This window comes from Cyprinodon tularosa, unplaced genomic scaffold, assembly GCF_016077235.1.
Source record: "Cyprinodon tularosa strain WSP-4 unplaced genomic scaffold, ASM1607723v1 ctg10, whole genome shotgun sequence".
In the NCBI taxonomy this organism is placed as follows: Eukaryota; Metazoa; Chordata; class Actinopteri; order Cyprinodontiformes; family Cyprinodontidae; genus Cyprinodon; species Cyprinodon tularosa.
In genome coordinates, this window is record NW_024037782.1 from 1771857 (window position 1) to 1799675 (window position 27819).

Genomic DNA, 27819 nt, shown 5'->3' on the forward strand with positions numbered 1-27819 from the left:
CATTTTATGCTTATTATTAATGGAACAATCATGTTTATTTATTTATTTATTTTTTTAAGTCTGAAACATTTTACTCCAATCTTGAAAATATGTGCATGTAAAGATAGCTATTGAGAAATATGATTGCAAAAGTGAGTCAACAAGCAAAGTGTGTAGATATGCAGTATAAAGTCACATTCATATTTTCCCTTCAAAAGCCTTTTACATTTTTAAGCTGTTATGTTCCTTATTATTTGCCTTCTCTGTTATGTAGTTATATGCTTTTTTTTTTACCCTCTGAAGAATAATTTCAATGGTATTTTCTTCTATAGCCCAGAACAACGGTTTTCTGAACACATCAAGGATGAACGTAACATGGACTTCCAGAAGAAGTTCATCCTTAAAAGAGATGATGCTAGTATGGACAAAGATGATAATCAGGTATGCTGTTTGGCATTTCTGTACCTATTGCACCGTAATCATTTGTCCTCCCTTTAATATCTCCATGCTTTAGTAATTAACCATGGAGCCACTAAAGTGACCTGCATTGAATGTAAACTTTAGAGAGGTTCTTTTTTAATTTATTTTTTCACTTAAATTCTGTTATGGCTGCTTTAACATACATGTAGGGTCACAGACAGATTGCTTTTTCAGTTGTACTAAAATGTCAAATTATCATTAAATTGTTGTACAGCAAACTGTTATTAGTGTGACTATTAAAAAAACAACAACACAGCTTTTTACATATATAATCTGAGCTCTAACTTGCCAAAATTTAGGACTTTGTATGAATTAGATCTATTTTTAAGGTGGATAGATACAATTTCAGTAATGCAAAGGAGAAGGCTTAAATCTTTATCAGAGCTGTTATTTTTTATGACAGTAGTTTTTGCAAATCTGAGTAGGATTTTGTGGTTTGCTCACCCTGCTCCTCTCTACAAGTCACACTTGCATCATCTTCTATGTTTTTAAAAATGATCTTGCTGGTAAGTTTGGAAATCTGAGGATGTTTTATTTACTTTTTCAACTTTGAAAGAAACAACTTCTGCATCTATAATTTGCTTTGAAAATAAAAAAAAATACATTACTTGACGTAAGGGTAAATGGCTTTGGGACTGTTGGCTGTCTTGAAGAGAAATATATTTTTGTATGAGTTTGTTTTTAATCATTATTGTATGTATTTCAGTTATTACTTTTGATTCACAATTCATTCTTGATGTTTTTCTTTTTTTAACATGTGCAGTATTGGAAAGTTTAGCCCTGCATTTAGCTTTTTGGAATGTTAGATTTTTTTTTCTTTCAATTTCTAGATCCGTGTGCCACTGCAGGACGGGAGGCGTAGCAAATCTATTGAAGAGAGAGAGGAAGAATATCAGCGGGTACGAGACAGGATCTTTGCCCGAGAAGTAAGTATTTAATGTTGACGTTGCAACACTCACTGGTTAAGATGATGAGTATGTAGCTCTCAACTGCCTTATTACTAAGCTGTAAATATAGACTTAACATCATCAGATGATAGGATTTTTTTTTTTTTTATTAGTTTACAAATCTAAAAAAAGTACTTTAAAGAATTTGTGGTGGGAGAACATAATGGATAAATATTTGTAATAGATCTTAATGGAAAAATATAGTTTGGCTTTATTTTTGTGCCACTGAACTGAGCGTGCAGTAAAATGATGTGCAACTTTTAAACTAACACACCCTCGCTCAAAACCTATCTGCGATGCGCTCTACTTTTTACACGCTCAGGTTCATCTCTACACTTTTTATAAATAAACCACACTGCCAACCAATCAAAGACAGCCCTTTTTTTATTCTAAGCAAATACTCAAAATACTGCACACCAGCAGGAATTACAAAGCCAAGCTGGAGGATGTAAGAAAAAACAAAACATTGGAATGTAATTAAATTAACACTTAAATGTACTTTATTAATATATATTTTAATATAGTTAGAGAAGTTTTTATTTTTCTGAGCAGCTGACCTAAATGACATGTGGAAAATGTTTTCTTATTTTCAGCATTTTATTATTGCGTTAATCCCTGGTTAGACTTAAGACAAAGAATGTCTCTTCTTATGCTGATCCATGTCAAAACATCTGCAGTCAAATAATAAAAATATAATATAAGCATTTATTGGTTCAAAACCAAAGAAAGTGTTGCATCCGCTCATAACAGCTGGTAGAAAGAAATCCTGGCAACAAGACGAAAACATTTATCACACGTAGTTTAGGCTCGTTGCTCAGGAAAATAAAAACTGGAGCTGAATGAGCGCAGAGATGAAGTCAAGTGCACACTGATGCGTTGTTCAGCCCACTTAGTCAGCGTTGAGCGTCAGCAGACAGATTTTGAGTGAGGGTTTGTAGTTTTGAACGCGGCACATCGTTTTCACTGTGGTAACTGCACACTTAGTTCGGTGGCACAGAAATTATACTATAGATGACAGCTGCCAGGAGGTGTCGCTTGGACTGGTCTACCTGAAAACAATATTTTAGTAAGGGACTTCCTAGTAAATAACGGCCAAATCAAAATAGTTTTTTGTTTGTGTAGACCATCAATTTCCAAGCCTACTTTTGTGAACTTTTAAAACTCCGCTTTATTTCACCTTTGCAACAAGTTCTATGCTGCTGGTTTTTAGTCATCCAGCAATTAAACCTGCTGTAGATGCCTCAACCTCAGTCTGTAAACATTTTATTTCTTAAAAGTAAAATTAGACAATGAGTGTAAGGACCGTACACTGCATTTGCTTTCATTCATAATTCCATAATTACATCCTTGCAGAAAGTAGAATCCTTTACTTTCAGATTGACAGAATAAAATAAACTGTGATACAGTTTGTAGGATGTTATTTTAGTAGAGATTATTCCCACAGGTATAACAAGATAGAAAGTATTCTTTTAGTTTGATTAAACTGGAAACATATGTTAAAATATTTTAAAAGGAAAAATTAAGCATTGAAAATCTTATTTTAATCATCATTTATGATGACTTTTTTTTTGATAAACTTATATAACTTATTTTAATGGCAAATATAAAAAATGTTTTACCTTTAATCTAGTCAGCTGAAATCATCCAGTGCCTACAAATATTTATATTTGTAATTTAAGGGGTAGTGAACTTGAGGTTTGGGGAAGCTCCTGCAGGGTTTAGCTGAAAGTTTTTCCAACAGAACTATTGCAGAGCTAAACCAGGACCAACGTCTGTTTTTTGGCATTATTACCATTATTATTATCACCTATATGTCTTGCCTAAAATATTTGATATTCTTAATGAGTTATATTGAGGAGGATCATATTCCAGGCAGCAGTTTAGGAAGGTAATGGATCTTGTTTTTTGTTGCTTGAAGCTTTAGATCTGAAAAGACCAGATGTTAAGCTGTACTTGCATCCATTTAGTAGAAGGATTTGAAATGTTAACAAGCTAAAATGATGTTGGGAATATGTTACTAATAGAATTATACATTTCATAATGTGCAGGTGTCCTTTTTTTTGCAGTCGTCTCAAAATGGATACATCAATGACAACAGGTAAATTGATGATTTCTTTTGGATACCTTTGTGTGTTTATTATAGCAATTGTTTTCACCTCTTTAATAATGTATAGTACTTGTTTAAGTTTCAGTTATGTAGAAAGGATCCAAAGACATCGCTACTCAGACATTGTACATATATTTATTTCTTTTGTAATGACAATCAATATAAATCCAAATCATTAATGGTATCCTGTATCATACCATAAGTTTCAAATTTATACTGAGATCATATTCCTAAATTTATCATGACTCTTATGGTTTTCAGTTTTTATCAGTTTTATCCTGAACTTTCTGCAGTCTTTACTACAGAGTTCAGTCACACAGAAGTCAGGGTCCATCCCAGCACACACTTTACATTAAGCTTGTTAGATGAGAGCGAAATTTGCTGAGAGGGAGACATAGAAGCAGCATGGGCTTCTTTCGAGTTAAATTTCTGCCTTGTGCGCATTTTTCGCTACCCCCTTTGTTCTGTATCCCTTTTAACTGTCCCTACTTCTACCTCCCACCTTTCTTTTTATTCAGGCCCTTTCCTTGTCCTATTCAGATCTGTAACCTGAGCGTTTTCTTCTAATGTTAACCCCAACAGATTTCCCACTGAGGGCTACTGCTCTAGCTCTCAAAAGAGGAGGCAGATCTTTAGGTATTGGGGAGCTGCTGACCCACTAGTGTGTTGCCATGCCCATTTTTTTTTAAAGTGGTTTGGTGATGACATTGGTGACGTGTGGTGATTATTATCTTTGCTTGGCGTAACGGGCTGATAAATGGCTATTTTAACAATGCACCGTGGATGCATGGCTGCTTTGTAATTTCACTGAAAGTTGATCTAATCACCCATCCACCCTTCAATCATAATGGAACATATCTTCTGCATCAATTCCACAGTGATCTTTTTGTTTTGTGGTTGATTTAGTTGTTTAGTTTTCTGTATTTCACCTAAAAAAGTATGAGAATATATTTGCACATTTATTTGATCGTGACTCAGAAGTTTCATTAATAACCTCTAATGTAATAGAAAAAAATTGTTTTTTTTCTTCCGTAAGTAAATGTGTTTTTGTTTTGTTTTTTTAGGTGGACTAATCTCACTAATGAATTAATATTTTTAGTTAAATTGAATATTGACAAATAGGGGAATGCTTTTTAGATGTTCTTTTTCTGTTTGGGTTAGGGTTTGTTACTTCATAGCAGCATCATGTAGCATAGTGGCTTTAATCAGCCCATTGTCTCTTGCTCCATTCCTAAGGTTAAGTTAAGACATAAATTGTAATCAACCGTTAGGGGGAAAATCAGGTTCTTACAGTGTAAGATATTGTCTTTTGTCTCACTCCTATTGTGATCATTTGTTGAGAATACCTGAATATGTTTTTTCTCCACAAAATCTTTTAAGATGTTCTTCTTTTATTAATCCACATCCAATATATTGATCTCATCCATTGTATTGATTTCCCATGGGTGTAATTGAGGTTTAATAACACACCTATAAATTACTACCCTGATGTAGGATTCTTTAAAGGTCACAGTGGTAACCTATGGCAACATGAGCTAGAAGGTACATGCAATATACAATTTCCATGGCTGCCATGCTGACTAAAACAGTTTACTAGTATCAGATTTTAGGGCTGTGACTATGATTGTTCTGCTAATGGATTATTCCACTGATCTTTTTGCTTTTTTTAATATAACTGATTAATAATATAAGCAATGGCATAGTTGCTTAATTGGAGATTTATTTACCAGGTGAAGGTAAAACTGTCCCATTAGAGCAATTCTTGATAGATCACATTTACAGAGAAGGATTTTCATCCTCAATGACAAATATACATATACTTATGTACAGTGTTGTACTAATAACTGCTCGTAGTGGGATGCCCTCTTAGCAAATTGGGTGTTTCATAGACTGTTAACATAGTTAAATTTTGTTTGATTGCTAAATTAGCTGATGACGGTATCGCAGATTAAACATTTTCTTCTATCCTAATTGTATTCAGCATCTTTGTCATTGATGCTTTGTTTTTATTTGAAATGATGACTGGTTAGACAAATTCGACGAGATGAAGTGTCATGTGATCAGCAGCTCTCTCTTCTTGCTAAACCTGGTGTCATCTTTGCCTGCAGAGTTAAACAAGTGTGTGTCAGCCTGCTCAGAGAGCATCTCTGCAGCCACCCTTCCCTTTCTTAAGATGATGTGCAGAGGGTGGCCTTAAACTAGTTCCTCCATTAATTAGTCTTGTTGAATTATTCATGAGTCATACTAAATCCTACTTGCTGTTCAGTAGAGTTTTATAACCAGCATCAGGTTAGTTTTATCAGAGCACATATATAGACACCTATATAGACACCACTCACACTAAGATAACGGGTGTTAGCAGCTAAAATACTGTTTTCATTTGGAAATTGCTGAAATGTTACTTTTAATACACAAAATGCTTTAGAGCAGACATTCTCAACCTTGGGATCCCAACCCCAATTGGGTTCGTGACATGATTTCTGGGGGTCTCCAAATCCTTTTGGAAGAATCTAAATGTGTAAAATTAATGTAGCTTCTGACCAGATATTAGAAAGATGGTGAGCAGTTTGTCTCAAACAGGCAATATATTATTCAAAACTAGTTCCTATCGGCCGTAACTTGGCTTCACCAAAACGACAGCAACAAACCTGTCCAGTACCGTCCCAGCATTTAAGAGAAAGCTGGAGCGGTGGGCTCTGTGAATGGATGGGGGAAATAGTTAATGTTCTCAGAGATTGAGGTCTTTATGGAGAGGTATGGCATAACCATTTAAGCTATAAAAAGAATTATAGCCTCTCACCTCCGGAGCCTTGTTGAAAGTTTCAGTAAGGATATGCCTCTATTTCACCACCACACCATCAGAGCTGCAGAATACCCTGCTGGATCTGTTCTCTCATTGCACATTATAGATTGCTAGTTCTCTGCATCTGTGCTGCATGAGTTCTGGTTGTCATTAGCAACAGTATGCAGTACTATTAAAAGCTCAAACTGATGTGCTGTTTCCATTTGCATCCAAACATTTATGCGAAAAGACGTTTCCTGGGCTAAAATTATAAACGCATAGAGATCGCGACACTTCAGGGTTGAGTGATCTCTGCCGTTTCTAATAAAGAGCTGCTCTGTTCAAACAAAGTATGTTAAATAGTTGCAGAAAAACATCTCTGCTTTTAACCTGGAAGTTATTTTTCAAGTTCTCAGAAACAGAGACATTTAAAATTAAACATGGGATATTTTCTTGTGTTTTTACTTTAGCACACTGTTATCGTTTTATTTCATTTAAAACGTTTTTTTTTTTGGTTTACTTTTTTCAACCACAAAATCATGTGATGTAGTGACATTGATACTGCTTTGTTTTCAAAGAATCCAAGTTAGTTTCAAAATAAGATGATAAAGAGACTTATAGCTGAGGTGAGTTCAGTGCTTGTGTGGTTATGTAAATGTTACCTATAAGTATATTGATCAGGCATTGGAACGGGAGTCATGGACGGCAGTGCATGTTAAATTTGGGGGTCGCAACTCAAAAAAGTTGAGAACCACTGCTCTAGAGCAGGTAACAGCTGCACAGTACAAAAAGTTGGCATAGAGCTAAAATGCTTGGTGTTCACCTTGTGGATGGTGTGTGTGAATCTGAGTGTTGATGCTCTTTTATATCATATTGTTTGTACATTTAGTGTTCCTTAAAAAGATATTCAGCTTATTTATTTTTTGTACTTGTTTTTTTAATTGTATTTAAATGTTTAGCACCTTTTGATGTGGTTTATTCATCAGTTTTACTATAAGCTGTGTCCAAAGTCTTACATGGTTTTGCTGTGTTGTCAGTTAAAGTCATGGAACTCTTGTCTCATCTTGTCATATATTCCTTTACACCCAATTGATGTTATACATATTTCCCCACTGCATGCATGTTCTACCCATGTGTGGGTTTGTTTGTGGGAATGTGTGTGTGTGTGGTTGTTTACTTGAAAACTAAAAACAATTTGCTTTTGGTACGTTGCCTGTTATCGTACTTTGGTTAAACAAAACCAACCACTATGCATCTTTTGTTGAATGTTCTTTTTCAGTCTTGTTAAAGTGTATCCTTCCCAACCACCTTACTCTACTGTACCTGCCCCTTCTTTATGTCTACCTCCACTTTGTTTCAACTTCTAAATTAGCAAAAAATCCTTGTTACATATAGCCCATCTCTCCTTTGACCTACTGACAGTAGCATGTAATATTATTCAACCCCTAAAAATGTGTTTTATTTCCAAATGCTGACATTTCCAGATGTTAGCATTGCCACTACACAGACAATGTCACTACACAGACTAATATCACAAGGATTTTATAAGAACTGAGCTCTAAATTCTACTTGAAATGACTATGAAGTCTTAACCCCCCAATATCCCATCACTAAATGTTTTTTGAAAAGTTGCAGGAAAACATATTTCCTAAAAGTTCAAATTACAGTCTCTATGTCAGCTTCATGTTGAAGAACACAAAGTTTCCGGTTTGGTGCACCAAATGCTAAAGGGCTTGGTGCCTAAACTGCAGCATTTGCACCTCTGCTGACCAAAAAGCACAACAAAAGATCAAGCTAAAATTTCCTTACAACTTACAACTCATCATCAGGATTTTAAGGTTTCTGTTCAGTGGTAGGGTGTCTTAAACCTATTTTTTTTAATCCTTATGGATTATGGCATGTCTGAAAGAGGAATGATGTAGTATAGGAGAAGACGACTATGTTTACATTATAGCATATAGAATTGGCCAAGTTAGACTCTGGAAATGTTTTGCTCCTTCTGTGCAGCGTATGGAGTCAAGATGGATTCATTAAAGTAGCAGAAAACCCTGGGATATTTTGCTGTCTATAAGGAAACTGAAACTTTGGGATCTTTGGACCTTCAAAAAGTGATCCCAGCACTTTTTAAGAGTCCACCTAGGCTTGTGAAAGATAATGTAACATACTAGCAAGCTTATTATCATTGAAAAGCTTTGGCATTTAGGACAAAAAAAATAGTTTGTTGCAGGGGTTGAATAATTTTAGGTGCCTCTGTACATGGTGACTCCCTTCTGACTGTCTATTGTTAACTTCTTGCACTTGAGAAGTTTACTCCATTCTCTCTATTTCACTGTGGTCATTGTAATATCTTCACTCTTGTGTTACTGTTTTATAGAGGGAATCGCGAGAGCTCTAGCCGGGCATCAAGCAGCCGTCAAAGCAGCACAGACAGCGATATGAAGTGCCTGGATCCCCGACCCTGGAGCAGTACGGACTCGGACAGTTCTAACCGAACCCTCCGGCCACCTGTGACTAAGGCCAGCAGCTTCTCTGGCATTTCCATCCTCACCAGAGGGGACAGCCTTGGCAGCAACAAAGGATCACAGGGAAGCGGCAAAGGCTCTCGCTCTGGTAAGGACTAAAGCTAAACTCCTATAACTCATTACAGTTAAGGCATCTATAGATTGAATTAAGTTTTTATATAGAAAGAAATCACAAAGTTGTATTGTTACAGCTGCAGGTAAGGATGCCAAAATACCACATACAAAAGTAAGCAGGCCACTATCTGCTCTGACTGACTGCATGGCAACCTTTTCTTGAAAATTATTTGTATGTTTTTACGATGGAGAAGTGATTGCTACACCCTCAATATTGAATAAACAACATCTTCTGTCTAAGTGTATGAGCTCTGAGTAAAACAATATTTGATGGTAGAACTTAACGGTGTGAGTACTGTATGAAAACAAACTTCCGCTTTTAGGTTTAACCAAATAGGCAAATGTAACTGTGGAGACTTCTTAAAGTAGAAAACTATCGAATCTTGGCAAAGCTTTCAAAAAGCAGCTGACCAGGTTTGAATCTGTTTTTTTTTTTAGGAGTTAAAATTTTTATAAAAGTGTTTTTTTTTTATCAACTGTCTTAGGAAAGTAATAAATTATTTGCTCCATTAAAAAATATTATTTGGGTCCCGCATGTACTAGTCCTCTAGGTATGATTTGCATATGACTTTTCAACTAAATAGAATTTCTTTATATCTATCAATTTAATTGAAATAATTAGACTAGTTGATTCGGGCCACAATCAGTTTGTTTCTGACTTATTCTATCTGCTTTGTTTTTTCAATGCTGTCTATTCTTAGATACACTGTAGGACCATCCGCCAGTCTGAGTGCACTCCATTCAAGCACTATTTATTACCTGGATGTTTTCAAGTTAATGACAAAACACATTCTATAAACTGCAATATGCAACATCTACTGTAGTGGTCACCCTTTTTTAAGAATAGGCTATCGTATGGTAAGCTCATCGAATGTTTTGTTAAATAAAACGCTGTCCAAATTTCTGGATCTGCTGAATCTAAACCATAATGACATAGTGAGATTGATTTAATGTATTTCAGATCTATCATAGCAGTCATTTGAACTTTTAATGGTTTGATTGGTTGATTACATTGGTCTTTTCTGCATTATGTGTTTTGCATGTAAAGCTTTTAAAATATCTCATCTTTCAGAACAGCTAATGCCAGATGGGAGGGATTTTTTTTTATCTAGTTTGATCTTGTACTCTTCCATTTTTGGTAACAATTTTAATAACAATTTCCTGAAAAGGATACAGAAGAGTTAAGAATGGAAAACTAGTTTTATTTTCTCTTAGAAATTAATCAAACATATTTGATTGCCTGCAGGTTGTTGTGTATAAGTTAGGACATTGAAAGTTGTCATTTTTGTGAAATCATACTCTTTTTGTAAATGTATTGATGGTCATTATTTGGAAAATAAAATGCTGTAGATTTCTTGTTTTTGTCTTCCTGTTCCTTACTAGGCTTGCCCTTAGTCAGTCCTGATGTTTGTCCCCCACCCTCAGTGTCCCAGTCCAGCCGTAGCCTCCTACCCTGCCCATCTCAGCCGCCACAGCAGCCACAGGGCCCGGCTCCCCCACAGACTGCTCTGCTACCTACCCCACAGCAGCACCCCATGGGGAACCACATGATTGCTCAGGTAAATCACCTTGATAGAATTTAAAAACAAAGAAGAAATAGAATTAATATGAAGTGGTTGGAGCTTATCTTGGTATCATTTACAACCCAAATGTCTGTACTGTATAATTGGAGAGAAACAAAATAGGTAATCCTGATAGCATATACTGAAGTTTGATCAAATGCAGTTTAATGGTGAATTTAACAATACACAACCACAGACATTTTCTTTGATTTCTTCTTTCCCTCTGTATTTTAAACAGTCATTTTATGTGCGGGTTATATTGCATAATAAAAATGATTTTAGTTTCCATTTCTCTCATTTCTAATCATTAAAACTTTACCATTGTGGTCTAACCCTCATTTTCCTGTCGTCATAATTATTTCTTTTCCTTCCTTTCTTTACATCTGTCTCTGCTCCCTCTATCTTTGCCTTTCTATATGCTCTGCTTCTATACTTGCCCTCCCTCTGTCTTTCTCTGGTGCGTTTAGCCGGTGGCGTCTCTGCAGCCCTCTCAGCCTGTCTCCTACTCCAGTCCTTCCTGCCCCCAGGTTCTCCTGCCAGTTTCTCCTCCCCAGCAGTACACAATGGTACTGATGCCTCTAATAACTTCATTTCAAACATTAAAGGATGTCCTACTAAAAACTCATGTTCTGCTTTTTTTATTTGCTTTTACTAACATTGGATGGTTATTTTTAACCGCAGTAAAAAAAAAAAAAGCTCTCTTTCCACACTACAACTTTGACAAGTCGAAGTCAGTTTTTCTTAAAGGAAGAAGACTTTCTAACAAAAGGAAAATATATCTGAAAAAGGCTTATAAAAAAAAAAAAGCAATGCTTCTGTCTGGAACAAAGTTTATTGATTCTTGTTTTTGTTTTTTTTTGATCTGTGGAGAAAAGCTCAGCTGAGCATTCTCCCTGCAAATGACAGTGAAGTGTTGAGACTTAGGGTGTCCTAACATGACCTTACATTATTTATTCTGAAACTCGGTTCCACATAGAATTATTTTAATGGTTATTGTCTCAAACTTGCAGTGAGAATAACTGCTCATGCCTAAAGCTTATAATACCAGTCAGGTTTTTACTTATGGCAAAATACAATGAATTATGTCAATCACCCACATTAGGCAAACTTTTCGGTAACTTATTTTGGTTTTATACAGAAATAACTCTTGTTTAAACACTAGTTATTTGAGTATTTTCTAAAAAGTAGGTTTCCATAAAATCATGTTCTTTTGACATCAATTTCATTTAGTTCCAATTTTTGTTAGGTCTTATTATCATAGTCTTATTTTCATGTCAGTTTTTAATGTTTTTCTTAAATAGTAATTGTCATAAATTGAAACCCACTATTCCAATCATTCTCATTCTACACAGGGAGATGAGCTAACAACGCAGTTCACACAGATGACACTGAGTCGACAGGGCTCCAGTGAGAACCCTGAGCCTCCCACCATGTACCCGCCCCCACCCACCGTGCTATCGCAGCATCCCCAACATCAGCCTAGCTACATCATGGCTACAACAGGCCAGCCTTTGCTGCCTCCATCTGGTTACCAGCCCCCTACTGGACATGCTCATCCTCCACCTCCACCACCACCGCCATCCCAGCCTGTCATACAGGCTCCACCACCTCCACAAGGCTACATCCAGCCCCCTCCACCTCAACAGGTATGTTGCTTTTAACAGACTTTTTTTAACGTAGTCGCACACATCCAAACTGATCTGTCTTTTTAACCCAGCAGAAGATTGTCTAATTGAGTGTAGCTCCTAACACCAGTATTTTAAAATAATTCGTAATTAAGAATAATATGTCTTCAACTATGTGTTGAAAATCCGTTCAATAGTTTGTTCATAGTCCGTTCATAAGTAGTTTGATGTAAAAGACCATTGGTAATGTAAATAGTCTTCATTACAGATAAAGAGAAGAAGAAAAACAAAACATGGACAGATAACATAATATTCCCTCAAGTAAATACAGTTTCTCCACAGCTGCAGGTTGGATAGTTTTAATAGTTACAGTTTATTACTGAAGAAATCCCATCAGTGTGATTTGCAGTATGGATTTGGATTTGGATATATATACAAGACTGCAGTTTGTATAGTTTATAGGTGGGGATCAGTTTATAATAGTAGATGCTATTTTTTATTTTTATTTTTTTTACAGTAATTAGTTATTGCTATGTTTCTTCTCTATGTTATTCCTTTTGACTGTCCTTAATGTTTCACATCCCATATCTCCCGTATGTCGTGGTTAGTGGTGGGCTTTCATCGCATTGTTGACATTGATAAACGTAGATTCCTTATCAAAATAAGAATTTTTATTTATCATTAGAACGATAAATTCACATGAATGTTTGAAAACCTTTAAACTGCTGGACATGTTGATTTATTAGTTATTGTAAGTTTTAATTGTCATCATATTTAAAAACATGCAACCTAATTTAAATAACTGATTCAGACTTCTACTTACAACTCAATATTGTTCTCTCATTTTATATGTTTGATAGCTTTATTTCTGAGAAGCGTTGTAAGTTTAACGCTAGTTTGTTTTAAAGGACCTTGTTTGAGTTGTTGTGCTCTTGTCCCTCTGCTTTTGCAGAGTGTAGCAAGCAACAATTAGTTATTTTGCCATGGCAACTTCAAAGGGGGATACATCTCCCAGCTAATTTCTGTCGGCTCCTCTGTGGCCAAAATCTAATATGGGAGATTTAATGAGAGTTTTAATATTAATGGTGGTTTTCACAACAGTGCTTGCTCATCTCTTTGATTCAAGTTATCTCAAGTAAAATTTAAAAATCCTAATAATATGTAAATAATATTTGTACAACTTGTAGGTTTTTGTTATGGTTTAGGACATTTTCTTTTCTTGTGTGAGGTTTCATGTTTTCTTCACTCAGATTTATGCCTCCACCCTGTGTTTATTTTTTTATGTATTTCCTACGGTGGCTGAGAAGTGCAAAACACATTTACAATTCAAAAACACATTAACAAATAAAAAACAAAATAACATTTGAAGAAACAAAATTATATTTTATGAAACAAATGTATTTTTGAAAAAAAAGTTTACATTTTTAAAAACACATTTACATTTTAGCAAACAAATTTACATGAACAAATAAACAAAATAACATTTGAAGAAACAAAATTATATTTTATGAAACAAATGTATTTTTGAAAAAAAAAGTTTAAATTTTTAAAAACACATTTACATTTTAGGAAACAAATTCACATTTTAAATAAGTTAGATTTTAGGTGAGAGAAAGTTTCATTTTAGAGAAAAAAAAATACATTATAGGGAAACAAATTTACATCTAAAAAAAAATTGACCGTTCGGAAACACTTGTACAAGTGCGAAGACAAAACTGCAAGTGGCAAAACACATTTACATAGCCAAAAACAAATTAACAAAAGACGGCTACACGGAAAGGGAATGTCCCAGTGGCCGGATTTGACGTCACGATTACCCTGACTTGTAGTACAAACAGCTCAATCTGTAGTCCTCCTGCTTCACGTGAAAAGTCAGCGGCGATTTTAGATGGAAAGAATTGCACTGAAGCTGTTTTTCTTAAGTTTATGCTAACCGAACAATGTTTTCAGCCAATTCACACCATTTTGTTCTTCGTGCGGACGGTCTCTGGAACTTTTACGGGACACGGTACAAGGTGGCAGGACCAAGCAGCAGGGCCGAGCTCAATTCGTGGCAGTGGCTGCGGCAGAGCCGGCCATCGGAGTGGCCGATGGTGGCCGCTGCCGGCAGAGCCTGCCATCGGAGAGGCCGATGGTGGCCGCTGCCGGCAGAGCTTGCCATCGGAGAGGCCGATGGTGGCCGCTGCCGGCAGAGCCTGCCATCGGAGAGGCCGATGGTGGCCGCTGCCGGCAGAGCCTGCCATCGGAGAGGCCGATGGTGGCCGCTGCCGGCAGAGCTTGCCATCGGAGAGGCCGATGGTGGCCGCTGCCGGCAGAGCCTGCCATCGGAGAGGCCGATGGTGGCCGCTGCCGGCAGAGCTTGCCATCGGAGAGGCCGATGGTGGCCGCTGCCGGCAGAGCAAACCCATAGGTACTCTGTTTCCCTATAATGTATTTTTTTTCTCTAAAATGAAACTTTCTCTCACCTAAAATCTAACTTATTTAAAATGTGAATTTGTTCCCTTAAATGTAAATGTGTTTTTAAAAATTTCAACTTTTTTTTTCAAAAATAAATTGTTTCATAAAATATAATTTTGTTTCTTCAAATGTTATTTTGTTTTTAATTTGTTAATGTGTTTTTGAATTGTAAATGTGTTTTTAAAAATTTAAACTTTTTTTTCAAAAATACATTTGTTTCATAAAATATAATTTTGTTTCTTCAAATGTTATTTTGTTTATTTGTTAATGTAAATTTGTTTGCTAAAATGTAAATTTGTTTTTTAAAATTTAAACTTTTTTTTCAAAAATACATTTGTTTCACAAAATATAATTTTGTTTCTTCAAATGTTATTTTGTTTTTTATTTGTTAATGTGTTTTTGAATTGTAAATGTGTTTTGCACTTCTCAGCCACCGTAATTTCCTCCTTTAGATACAGGTATCCTATTACCCTGCTGGTCAGTATCCAAATTCAGGGCAGCAGTACCGTGTGTCCCAACCGATATCCCACCAGGTGTCTTACCAACCCCAACGCACACAACCCATGCCTCCGCCCAGTCAGCAGTCAGGTCAGTACATTCTGATGAACCTCGCTGTTATCAGCTATCAGTCAATCCCCAATCAGCCTTTTGTACAATATACTAATTAGAGCCATTTAAGAATAGGCGTTGGCAGAAATAATGTCACACTTTACCAAAGTTACTTAAATAAAAGCCATTCATAGACATAAAACTTATTTAGCTTCAAAGGCAATAGAATACTACGCTACATTTCATCAGTGTTAAAGCTTGCCAAGACGTTCTAGATGCTGCAGTCTCTAAATTTCTTCTTCTCTATTCCCCCTTTTCCTGACAGTGAAAGATCTCTCATCACAGCTGGAGTTTATGACTTAATAGGCTGTTTCAAAGTGGAGTAACATGGCTGAGAAAGCTACTGCAGTGTTCTTAGGGGAAGCATGCATAGCTTTATCATTTCAAATAATATATCTGATATGACACATTCAGCCTCTGTAATTTGCCTGGAAACATATTTCTAGTGAAGTTCCAGTTATTATACATATGAAATTTGTTCTATAACTTCACTAGCTAAGCACCACAGGTATCAGAAGTTGTTTCTTCATGGACTCCTGATTCGATCATTGCAAATGAGGTTATTGGGCCCTCGTGTCTCTACAGGGGGTCTAATCAGTTGTACCTATAAATGTGCACTCTGAAGCAGATGGCAACACATTTATTCAATTTTTGCTTGATAAAGTCATAGAAAAGACTGACAATGTGTATCACTCTAGGTCTAGTTTTACTCATTATTAATCTAGACCTGTTCCCATTGAACCCGTTTTGGGGAAAGGAGGGACATTTTGTCCCAATGAGGGACTAAATATAAATTTATATAAATGTACTTTTACTCGTCTTTCCTCTACAGTACAGAGAGTTTAGTTACTTTTCTGTTACTAAGATGTGATCCTATGATTTATTCATAAAAATGATAAGCTTTAGTTAAACCTTATTTTATAAATCATGTACTTGAGACCCAAATAGAAATAAAATGGACTCCTCTTCTTTCACTTATCATTTGCTAATGCTGACTCAGACCTACTGAGTCAACCAGATAAAAGGTCTAGTTTGAACAATCTTTTCCCTGCATTATTCAGCCAGGTCAACCTGGCACAGATCGATACACAAACTGTATATTTTAAGAAAAATATTGCTAGCATTAGCATTTAACTATTTGATCCATGGATTTCTAAGGTAGGCGGTTTTAACAGATAAGATTTAGGAGAAATAAACTATGTAGACAGCTAGAATGGACTTTGAGTTAAAAGGGAACTCTGCCAATACTAATGGGCACTGAGGTCAGCAAGAACTTGCAAAAAAAACTGTAGCTCTTCTTTGGGTTTTGATTGCAAACACGCATAGATTTGATAAAACTTAGGGTTTAACTTTTTAGAATTAATTTAAAACATGGTTGGTCCAATGAAAATCAATTACTTTGAGTTATTTTGGAACAAATGATTCTGCTTCTCTAAAAATACCCCCTTTTAAAATACAAAAAATATTTCTAAATCATTTGTTTTTCTTCTCTTTTGTGTTATAATCAGGTCTTCAGACCATGATGCCAAGCCAGCAACCAAGCTATCAAAACATGATGGGAGTGCAGCAGTCTCCAAATCCTGGTCTGCTTAATTCTCAAAGGACGGGTATTGGAGCCCAGATGCAAAGCATAATGGTTCAGTACCCACAGATGCCATCATATCAGGTTTGTGCTGTCTTAAAGGGATAGTTCGGTATTTTTGACATGAATCTGTATGGCATCCCCATCACCAGCGGCATGCAATCACACTCACTTACCCCTGGCAGCGTCCTGTGAGCAGAGTTATCGTCCAGTTTTGGTCAAGCCAAAAGTAGTCCGGCAGGTTTTTAGGAACAGCGAAATAAAACTTTTCTCTTCCCAAAACATTATGTGTTCTCCCTCCCGCCGCGGAGGGAGACATGGCTGTTGTTGGGCTCGCTGTCTGAATGACGGCGCGCACTGATACGAACAGAGAGAAAATAGGACCAATTGATAACGACGTGTGACTTTTTCCACTACAATGTTTTTGGGATGCGAAAATATCACTCTTTTGAACACATAATGTTTTGGGAAGAGAAAAGTTTTATTTCGCTGTTCCTAAAAACCTGCCGGACTACTTTTGGCTTGACCAAAACTGGACGATAACTCTGCTCACAGGACGCTGCCAGGGGTAAGTCAGTGTGATTGCATGCCGCTGGTGATGGGGATGCCATACAGATTCATGTCAAAAATACCGAACTATCCCTTTAAGCTACCTATGTCACTAATGATAAAGCAACCATAGAAATGTGGTCAAAAAAAAAAAAAAAATAGTTGTTCTACTTCACTGAAACCTTAATATACATTTGTTCCACATGTGGAAATATGTTTGCAACTGAATGAAACATTAAGGAATCTGTCATTTTGTTAAATATTTGATGGATTGTAATAATTTAACATGGAAATCTGAAATTTACACCTAAACAATATTTTTTTGTCTAACTTTGACCTTTGCAAACCATAAGCTATAATAATTTGCTTGTTTTAGGTGCCAGTGGCAAATGAAAATCAGCAGGTGGTGCAGCAGCAGTATCAGCAGCAGGTGATGGTGCCAGTCAGCCAGTCTGTCCAGGGGCCTATGCCTGTCTACTACAGTGTTATCACACCCACACAGCAAAATAGCACAAGGTACAAGGCTGCAGTTGCAATGTTTGCCATTTGACCTCACATGTGAACTTACCTTTATATTATGTTTGAGAAAACTGGTAAACATGCAATCTGTTTTGAAATGATTACTGTAGACAATTTTTCTTTATATAATTTACATAATAAAACTAACCTTTATCTTCTTTTTCATTTGTTCTGCAGCCCGTCGGTAGGTTATCTGCAGCCCCCCAGCTCAGAGCAGTTTCAGATCACACAGTCACCGTCTCCCTGTAACCCTCAACCATTGCAACAGCAATATTCAGGTAAGGCCTTCATCAATAAGTAGTTTAAATTAGTAAAAAGTTCTATATATTTAAATATTGTTACCAAAAAACTTTTTATTTTAACAGGAAAATTAAATGATGATGTAATATTTGAGTAACTTATTTTGACCTTTTAGTCATTTGAGATCATATCTGGTTTGAGATTTACTCACAGAGATGCAACAAAAGTTATAACCTATCAGATAATGATAGAAAACACCTGTGTTCTATAAAACTGGGTGAAAGGTAATGCGGCAAAAGTTCAGTCAGGGGTGATCAGGTTTGTGCTGTAAAGCTGTAAATAAATGTCCTTGAAAGAGGCAATGTTTGAAGAAAACAAACTGAACACCTTTTGGGTTTTTTTTTGTGGCCCTGGTCAAAACTGAAGTAAATATTGTGCCAAGTCATTGTCACGCTAATGTCTCATGCCAGGCAGTCCTTGACCCGTTCTGGCGGCAGACTATGACACTCTAATATACTTCACGTGAATATCCCAGTGCAGAGATGAGTAAAAAAGCCAGTATTGGTACTAAAAAAGCAGCAATTGAAAAGTTGGCAGGGTGATGTAGAGCCAGGCCAAATGGAGCCAGTGGAAAAGAGACATTGGACAACCTAGCATAAACAGGTCTGATTCACGGGGCATTAATGTGTTAAGATAATCATTTTAACGTTTGCTTTGTTACAGTCGTAAGACATGTAGACTTGAAGTTTTTTATTAAATCAACACTAGATGGCTTTAGGGAGTATATGAATATTTCACCATCACTGAAAATATTAATGTATGGAGACTATGAATATTATTGATATGAATATACATTCAAACACGTTTATTTTTTTTATTCCAATAAGCGTTAATGTCATTTAGTTTCTTTTATTGAAGATGCTTTGCCTTGAACTTATTTAAGAACTAGAAAAGCACTCGGAGAGAGCAGACATTCACCGAGCAGCTTTTGCCCCAAATTATGGCCCCTATTGCTAAATCTCTCACATGATCTGGATCATTACCACATTTAAATTAATTGTTCCTTGGCATGATTTCCATGAAATCCATTCATAATTTTTCAATTGATCCTGCTAAAAAGAACATCAACGTTCCCTTTTCCTGTGTTTTTGTTTTCAGTAAAATTCCTCCAGAGTTTTTGAGTGAGATTCTGAGGCTGTAAATAGTCACTGCTGCCACCCTCTGGTTTAGTGATGAACTGCTTGTTTCACCAAAAATCCCTATCTCACAATTTCAGGGAATCATTAAAAAAAGTTCCTGAATGCAGACTATGATCTGGATCATCACCAAAATGTATCGAATTGTTCCTTGGCATGAGGGACACCTCAGATAATAATTTCATTTAAATAAGTTATCGTGGACACAGATGGATAAACACACAAACTCTCCTGTAACCATAACCTCCTTGGCGGTGGTAATAACTTTCAGCAGTAGGTAAATTCTGCCGCATGTGGTCCCTAAGTGTGTAGAAGTTTTTTGCTAGAAAGTCCTTAAATGGTCCTTGAGTTGGATGTCAACCAAGGTGTGGGAACCCTTTATGCATAGTACTCTACATTACCAAAAAAGCATCCTAAGCCACTGATACCAGATAGGATGGATCCATCTAACCCTGCTTTCTGAATGTCTCAGCTCAAATCAAGACTGATCTGAAAGATGATGTGTTCTAGCCTATTATTGAGTTTGTGTGAAGGGCCTCCAGTTCCTGTTTTTAGCTGCAGGTCTGATTGCAATGTGCACGAGCCCATAGAAATGCTGTACATGTTTATATTCCACACAGCTGTAGGTGCAGTACTCACAAAAACAAACCACAGAGGGAAAGTGATCAACATAACAAGTGAAAATGTCTAAAAAAAAAAAAAAAAAAAAAAAAAAAAAAAGAGAAACATCACGGTTTTGAGTCACGGATAATTCTTTGGATCACAGGAAAAAAATAAGACATCAACTATAATGTGGCGATTCATTTATTTTGTTCAACATGTATTTAAACATTTTTGCTTTTTTTTGCTTATTTAAAAACTTAAAACTCAGGAGTTTAATCCAGATCTGATATTGAATAAAAAAATGAATTATATAAAAGCAATTTAAAGAGCAATTAAATGCCTGAAACCTTGTTCCAATCCCTTTAACCAGGTCATTGTATAGTACATAGCTTTGTTTTCCCTGGAGGTCCACCCGTCTGTGGTGAGGGTACAGGAGGTGTCTGTGACAGTTAAGCAACAAGTCTTTCCTGCTTGTACAGACAAAATTTTTTGCAGACATAAAAAATTACAAAATTGTGTTTTAGAAGGTTTCATAAATGCAGAATGAAGAAATATAAAGTTTGGGTGTTACTTTTGATGTCTTGTTACGAAGAATATTGTTCCATTGAGTAGTTTAATGCTACATGTTTGCTAGATCAAACTATTCTTTGACTCAAAAGGACCACATGCAGATCAATGTGTCTCTCTGTCTAATACCTTCTAAATAAATCTGTTTTTACTTTAATGTTTGCTGTTTTTCTCTCTCAGGAGTGGCTCCACCTGGGCCTGGGGTGATGGTCATGCAGCTCAGTGTTCCCAATGGACCTCAGCCTTCCCAGAATCCTCCTCTGGTTCAGTGGAACCCTTGCAAGTACTACAGTATAGAGCAGAGGGCCAGCAAGCCGGGAGACCTCTACAAACCTGACAACACTCCACAGGTGAACAAAAGCATGATGCCATTTATTATTTCAATAGCCTATTATTGTTGTTTATCTTTAGTCCTCTACTGGTGTTATAACAAAGCTTTACTGTTTTAGCTACTTCTGGGTTCTAAGCTGTACGTTATACACTGAAATAAATGCTTTGAAATGAGACTTTTGACTTAAAAATTAATCATATTATCCTAATCCTTATTTTTTATGTAGGCCAGCACTCAGCTGACGAGTCCCCTTGCCTCTCCCACTCAGTCTCCCACTCCGTCTCCCTCCGGGAGTGTCAACAGTGTATGCCCAGGCCTTGGACCACTACCCCTCATCTCCCAGTTTCCACGGCCAGGAGGACCAGCTCAAGGTAAACACAAAGGTTTAAATAAATAAATCCACATCAATCCAGACCCCGATGTCCCTGGACAAAATGTCAAAAGAACAAGAGTGAGGAAAAAAAAAAACTTTATCTTTGAATGCCACCAGTAATGCACTTTGCACTGTCAGATACTCTGCAAGTGTTGCCCCACCCTAAACAAGGAGATTAAAAAATAGCTAGTGCTGTGTTTCCTGCTTATAAGTTGAATATTTAATTTCATGCTTTTTTTAGACCTCTTCCAAAGCTGAAGGTAAATATAAAATATTGTTTTATCATCAGCTACTCCCTGGATTTAACAAAAGTAAACACTATCAGGTATTTTATTATAACCTGTTGTACTTACCAAAAAAAAAAGAAAAAAAAATATATCTATATATTTTTTTTTTCATCTCCTATTTTCTCTGTTTATAAATCCCTACCATGACTTTGCCTTTTCTTTTTCCAAGAATACCTTCTAAATTTGACCAGGTGGTTTTTGGCCCCAAACCAGCAGTGATATCACCCCCCTTATCCCTGGAGCATGCTGAAATGATTGGCATCATGCCACAGGGTCAAACCTTCTACATGACTTTACCTCATGTCTGTACTCTGAACTATATTTACTTAAACTCTGCCTAATTATACGTGTAAACCTTGATTGATCTGTCGGTAAAGAGAATGGCTCATAGTATTACGCATTAGAAACCTGGAGTTGCATCAGTCCTAAATTCCTCCCATTGCACCTTAGCAGCACAGAAAAAAAATCTGTTGTTTTTGACTTATCCCTAAGCTTCACTGAGCAGCTGTTTTTCCAGTGTTTCTCCACATCATAGATTAACACTTGATTGTTTGGATTTAGATGTATGTTTTCTGCTTTTCAGGTGATGGTCGATACTCTTTGTTGGGGCAGCCCCTCCAGTACAGCCTGTGCCCTCCACCCCTAATGCATGGACAGTCCTCCTATAACTCCCACCAGGTCAGTAAAGGCCAGCCTCTAAAGTCCATCTTATAAAGTTTGATGTTGATAAATGTTATTTAAATCATCAAAGTCAGCCTTCCATGAACCATTGGTCAGGATGGTTACAGATTTAGGAGAGCCTGATGTGACCGGGTGGTTTTGATATCTTGACAATTAAAGGTGAAACCAATGTTCTAAATTGAGAGACTTTATTGGGGAAAAAAATCCTATAATAATTGGTTATTTTAATAAACTATGTTGCTATCACAAAAATGACAGTTAAAACTGTGGAGAGAAAAGATGTTGACAGGGAATGTGTTTTACTTTTAAAAGCAGGCACTATAAAAATTGTCCCTGATCTAACTGAGCAGCCTGTCTCTACTAGCAGGCCTCACCTCTTTCTGCACCTTATTAATGGGCTGTGACTGATCTCAGGGCAAGGCAGAGGTGTCCATCTTTACTTCTCAGGGACCAATGTCCTGCTTGTTTCTGGTTTCTTACCACCTCAACACAGCTTATCTATATATGTGGTTACCTTCTCAGTATCTCCAGTATCTCGGGGAATGAACCAGGGAAAGGGTCTAATCAAGTAGAACCCCCAATGTTTAAGAACTTTCTTTAGAAAACCGCAGGGTTTTTTGGCTTTTACCTACTTGCCTATACTGCCCTCTGGTGTTATATATGGTTATTGCAAAGCATTATTGACCACGGAAATCTGTTGCTCTGTCTAGAGTCAAGGAGTAATCAAACATGGAACACGAGGAAAGAAGCAAACACTTAAATCCGCATCAACAGACCTTGGCACCACAGATGTTGGTAAGTTGGAAACTTCATAAATAAGATATATAGCTATCTATTTTGTAAACCATAAGTTTCATGTCAGCAATTTGGTATTTTATCTTCCATGATGTAATCTTTAATAATAATGAAGCTGCAAAATGAAAAGCGACATGGAAGGAGCCAATGTTTAGCATGTGTGGCACAACATGCTAAAATAATTCCTGTAACATTGATGCTAGATGAAGGAAGGATCTGGACACCAATCCTCTTATCCTGTCTGATAGTGGTAGAACAATGCATTAATGATCCAATTACAAATAAAAACACAGATCCTCAAGGTCATCTTTAAGAGAAAACTTTATTTTATTTTGATGTTCAAACCAAACTGACCAGGTTATCTATTTGTTTTCTGAGTGTGCCAGTAGATAATCCAAAGGTTGTTGTCTGACTAATATCTCCTTCCCACTATTAGGAGGTCCACCTACTTTTATAAGAACGTCTAAAAACAGCATTCGATTATCTCTTAGAAGTAGTTGGGATCTGTAATCAGCAATGCTCAGGGCCTCAAAACAGTTACATCTCTGCATCACAGAAGTTAATCTGAATTTTCTCTAGTTCATACTTGTTTATCCATGAGGCAATGTCTGCATCTGAAATCCTTTCAACAGCCAAGGCTGAGATTTTGTTGTAATTAAGGACATTTTCTGTCCTCGTTGGCTTTAATGGGAAACTAACAATGAAAAAAAAGCACTAAAATTAGGTCATCTAGCTATGAAAGCACTAAGGTCATACCAGAACTAAAACCACAGTTTAATTCAACTTTCTCAACCTAATTAATCTTTTTTTCTTCTTCTTAGCTTTAAAAAAAAGTGCTCACTGTGTTTGTTTCGTTCTTGTCCAGTTGTGAGTCGAGTCCTCGAGGTAACAGACCTGCCGGAGGGGATTTCGCGTCCAGAGGCCGAAAAGCTTTTCAACCAGCTGTCGATGTGTGGCGCTAAAATCCAGTGGCTAAAGGAACCCCAGGGAGGCCGAGGAGTAGCGAGTGGCTGCGGCCCCTGTGCCGGAGCCAGCTCAATGTCTGGTGTCGGCATGGGAGCCGGGGGAGGGAAGGGGGATGGCCACGATCCAGCGCACCACTACACAGTAGTTGCAGTGTTCCCCACCACCATGGCTGCCCAGAGTGCTTCCTTCAAACTCAACAACAGCGGAGCCAGCCTCTTCAAACTTCGGGCCGCCAAAAAGAACTATGACCTGCGTGTGCTGGAGAGAGCCAGCTCTCAGTGAGAGGACAGGAGACATGGTGGAAAGACACAGAAAGAGACTTTTGGTGAAAAAGGAAGGACAACTGAGGGGGGGCTGCTGGTAGTGTACAATTTAAAATCAAAATGGAAAAAAACAAACTTGAGTTTCATGATGTGTCAAATGTATAAAAGGGAAGAAGGTGTGAATCATGAGGTGGCTGGTGTTTGGTTGCAAATCAGATTTTTTGTTGTTTGTTTTTATTCATTGGTTTTTTTTGTTTTGTATTTATAAAGCAGAAGAGCACACAAGACACGCGAGCATGTGTTTCACTGTTGCTGTGGAACGTGTGCTGCCATGACACGAGAACACTCACAACACTGCGCAGACACACAGACCGAAAGACGCAAAGAAACACAGTGCAGGCAACAGGGTCACGTAGCACATCACAAAAACACACTGGACAGTCGATCTCAGTCAAACCTTTTTCTCCTCCTCCTCCATCCCTCCGTTTCTGCTGCAGCTTCTCTCCTGCCTCTCTGCTGACAGATTGTCTCTAAATCGTACATATTTATAAATTTTCATACGCACAGTTGCGCACCCTTTCTGCTCTCCCCAGCTGCCATCTCTCATACTTCCTCCTATCTTTCTCTGCTTATCTGTTCCTCTCATGTAGTGTCACTGCGCTCTCCTCTCTCGCTTTCTGTTTGCCTTACTGCTGTTGTGGGTTTCAGTATTGCGCTGTTTTTTCTTTCTCAAAAGTTTTCCTTTTTTTTGAGGGTTCAATATATTTATATAATTGATGTAAGGAATTAAAGAAATCTATATATTCAGTGATTTTTCTTTTGTTCCCGAGTGACGAAGTTTAGGCCTTCCTTTCTCCTTTACTGCTTCCTTCTTCATCCCTGCTCCTCTACCTCACTTCTTCAGTCCTCTTCCTCTCTCTCCCTATGACTGCCCTGCCCAGCCCTCCAGCTCCACCCCGACGTCCCCATTGTGTTTGCGTTTTTTGTTGACAGCCGTGCAGAACGTATCAGAAGAAGTAGTTAAAGTGCACAATGATTGCATATGTCTACTGTAAATTTTATTTAATCTGTTATTTTTTGTTTGTTTTTAACAATATAAAAGTTGAAAAATCTATGAAAACATGTTTGATGTCCTGTGATTTGTTTAGAAACGCCTAAACTGACATGAAAGATTATCTAAAAAGCGTTCATTTTAGGAAAAAAAAACTATCAGACTAATTTTCATTTACAATGAATAAAAAAAAAGCAGATTAAGACATTTCCATTCTCATAACGTCAACAAAAAGGATATTTTTGAAAATATGAAATGTAAAGCCCAACGAAATCAAAGTGAACAATCCAGCTATGTTCATTATTGGTGCATCCAAAAGCCATTGTTGTGAGATGGGTGTTCAAAGTCTGCTTTATCCAAGCATAATATTTGGAAAATTGAGTGGAAGGAAAAAGTGTGGAGCGATGAGCACCAGCAGCAGGAATAGCTGCTGCCTGGAATGGGTTTTGCCTTAATTTTTTTCTTTTTCGAAGAGATCTGGGATAATTGAGAAGCTGCATCCATCATATGGGCTATTACTGACACATAAGGCCACTCCTAAACCAAAAACATCACAAGCAACTTATCTGGTCTAGATGGATCTGGATATTCTAACTGCATATTTGTACAGCTTTATCCTCCACCACTGTTGGACCAAAAGTCAACTTTAGATCATGGTTTCTCATTAGTTTGGTTTAATATTGGAACTAAACATTGATACTCTGATTTGAATCTTTTTTTTTTTTTAAAGCTTTCACAGTTGGAAAGCTGTGCTTAAAATCTGCATGTAATTTATATGATCCCAGTCGACATTTAACAAAGTTAATAAAAGTTGTTTAAAATGTTAGAAAGATCCTGCAGAATTATAAGGGTTAGCAGGATGATTTGAGGATCGTGGTAAATGTTTAGTTCTCTTGGGTATCTGGTCTCTGTGAAAAAACCTGAGATGGATAGGCAGTCTGTTCAGGATGCACCCAGCATCTCTCACTCTGTAATCAATTGAGTGCTTAAAGATGACAATTTCTTTTTTTCCCCCCAGGATGGTAAATGTTGAGATTATGAAAAAACAAACGAAATAGATAAATCCCACTGTTAAAGTATGAAAATCTAAATTTGAAAGTTTCCATATATATATTTTTTTAAGCATCTGTCACCCCAGCAGCAGCTGGTCTGCCTTAAAGAGTTTTAGGTTTTCATAACAGTGATGCCAGAAAGGCAACAATAGTTCATTCTTCTTAAATGAGCTCGGCGACAGATGCTAAAAGTAAAGCAGACCCTCCAGAGCTGAACCCTTGGGTCTGGTGATGTATGTTTTTATTAGGCCTTTCAGTATTATAATTATGATATGGTGATCCTCACGTATTTTATTGTGTAGGGGGACTCATGCTAATAGAACGTTGTGAGATGAGTATTGGGAGTATTAACATAACTACATAATCATCAATTAATGAATAAGAGCCTTAAGTGTACATGTCCAACTTGCACATTGGAGTCCGTTTCTGGATTTTAATATTGTTATTTTATGCCATCTGCTGGCTGCATCTAAGTACTACAAAACTTTCATCCCTGTTATCTGATGCTACAGAAACTGCCTATTCAATGGTGTTGCGGGACACCAAAAAAAAAAAAAAAAAAAGTATAAAGAGAGATAAATATCGATATGTGTGTGTGCTGCAGTTTATTATGTTCGTTATTCTGTTCCTGATCTTTTTGAAAGGTTCCAAACTTTATGAATTCATCTTGTAACCTCTTTCTGCAAACAGGATCTTTTCTCTGATTGATAGGCTTATTCAAGGTTTTGAATTATTTTTTTAAATGTCTTGGTTTAGCTTTAGAAATGTGCAACCTTAAACTATTTTATTTTTCTGATAAATGGTTTGCCTTGGAAAAAAGTCCATTCAACCGTTGTTCATCTGTATAAAATTAGAATTTATAATACAACACTGATTCCAATTCAGGAGGAAATAATGACTGAAAAATGCTACAAAGTAGAGCTAACGTCTCTTTGAGGAAGTTGATGCACTATATTTCTAACATGTGGATTAATTTAGGTAAATGTGGATAACTAAACCTAGTTGTGATTACTTTTGTAAAAACACCTCTTTCCAACACGCACAAAAAGGTTATATAGAATTTGCTTATATTACCAAATAAACCACAGGGATTTGTTTATCATAGTTAAACTTATATCTCAGTCAGTTTTCCTGAAGAACACAGTATTCACTCACCAACCCTCACAACATATGAACTTCTGTCACACCGTGCTTCTCATCCCTATTCTGGCCAGCCTTACAGATAAAGAGCTTAAACCTGTTTTAAGCTTCATGTATATGGACATTTTTTTTTTTTAGCACTTTCTCAAAGGTGCAATAATTAGGTTGACAAAGATGCTTCTAACCCAGAATCAATCAGAAGGTTGGAACCTCAGATTGAGATTTCCATCAGCCGGACTTGCATTTTTTTTTTTTTTATGTACTAAATAAACAAAAATACATCCTCTGAAATGATTAGTTTACTTTAAGGTATTGGTTGTATTGCCCAGCAATAAAAGTGACGAAACATTAAGAACATAATTCATGTAAAATAACAGACCTGAAAACGTTTTATTTTTGTTTAGGAAAACCAAAGATGTTTAAAAAAGATCAGAAATAAT

General features: G+C 36.7%; 1 protein-coding gene across 19 annotated transcripts in view; it reads left to right on the plus strand.

Moving 5' to 3' along the window:
* LOC119791787 (R3H domain-containing protein 2) overlaps nucleotides 1–25258 on the plus strand; it is a 60909-nt gene extending 35651 nt beyond the window's left edge. For 4 of the 19 annotated variants that reach the window (XM_038298295.1, XM_038298134.1, XM_038298366.1 and 1 more), the window contains exons 11-27: nucleotides 312–420; nucleotides 1290–1385; nucleotides 3455–3504; nucleotides 4096–4149; nucleotides 8670–8905; nucleotides 10282–10490; nucleotides 10961–11059; nucleotides 11846–12139; nucleotides 15028–15163; nucleotides 16693–16850; nucleotides 17692–17831; nucleotides 18012–18112; nucleotides 20621–20790; nucleotides 20998–21142; nucleotides 22015–22109; nucleotides 22823–22907; nucleotides 23773–25258. In XM_038298295.1, the coding sequence (XP_038154223.1) occupies nucleotides 312–420; nucleotides 1290–1385; nucleotides 3455–3504; nucleotides 4096–4149; nucleotides 8670–8905; nucleotides 10282–10490; nucleotides 10961–11059; nucleotides 11846–12139; nucleotides 15028–15163; nucleotides 16693–16850; nucleotides 17692–17831; nucleotides 18012–18112; nucleotides 20621–20790; nucleotides 20998–21142; nucleotides 22015–22109; nucleotides 22823–22907; nucleotides 23773–24155 (2560 nt within the window). In that variant the 3' untranslated portion in view covers nucleotides 24156–25258. The remainder of the gene's footprint in view (nucleotides 1–311; nucleotides 421–1289; nucleotides 1386–3454; nucleotides 3505–4095; nucleotides 4150–8669; nucleotides 8906–10281; nucleotides 10491–10960; nucleotides 11060–11845; nucleotides 12140–15027; nucleotides 15164–16692; nucleotides 16851–17691; nucleotides 17832–18011; nucleotides 18113–20620; nucleotides 20791–20997; nucleotides 21143–22014; nucleotides 22110–22822; nucleotides 22908–23772) is intronic. The other 15 variants (XM_038298523.1, XM_038298593.1, XM_038298668.1 and 12 more) reach the window with 14 other exon arrangements.
* Nucleotides 25259–27819: the final 2561 nt, after the last annotated feature.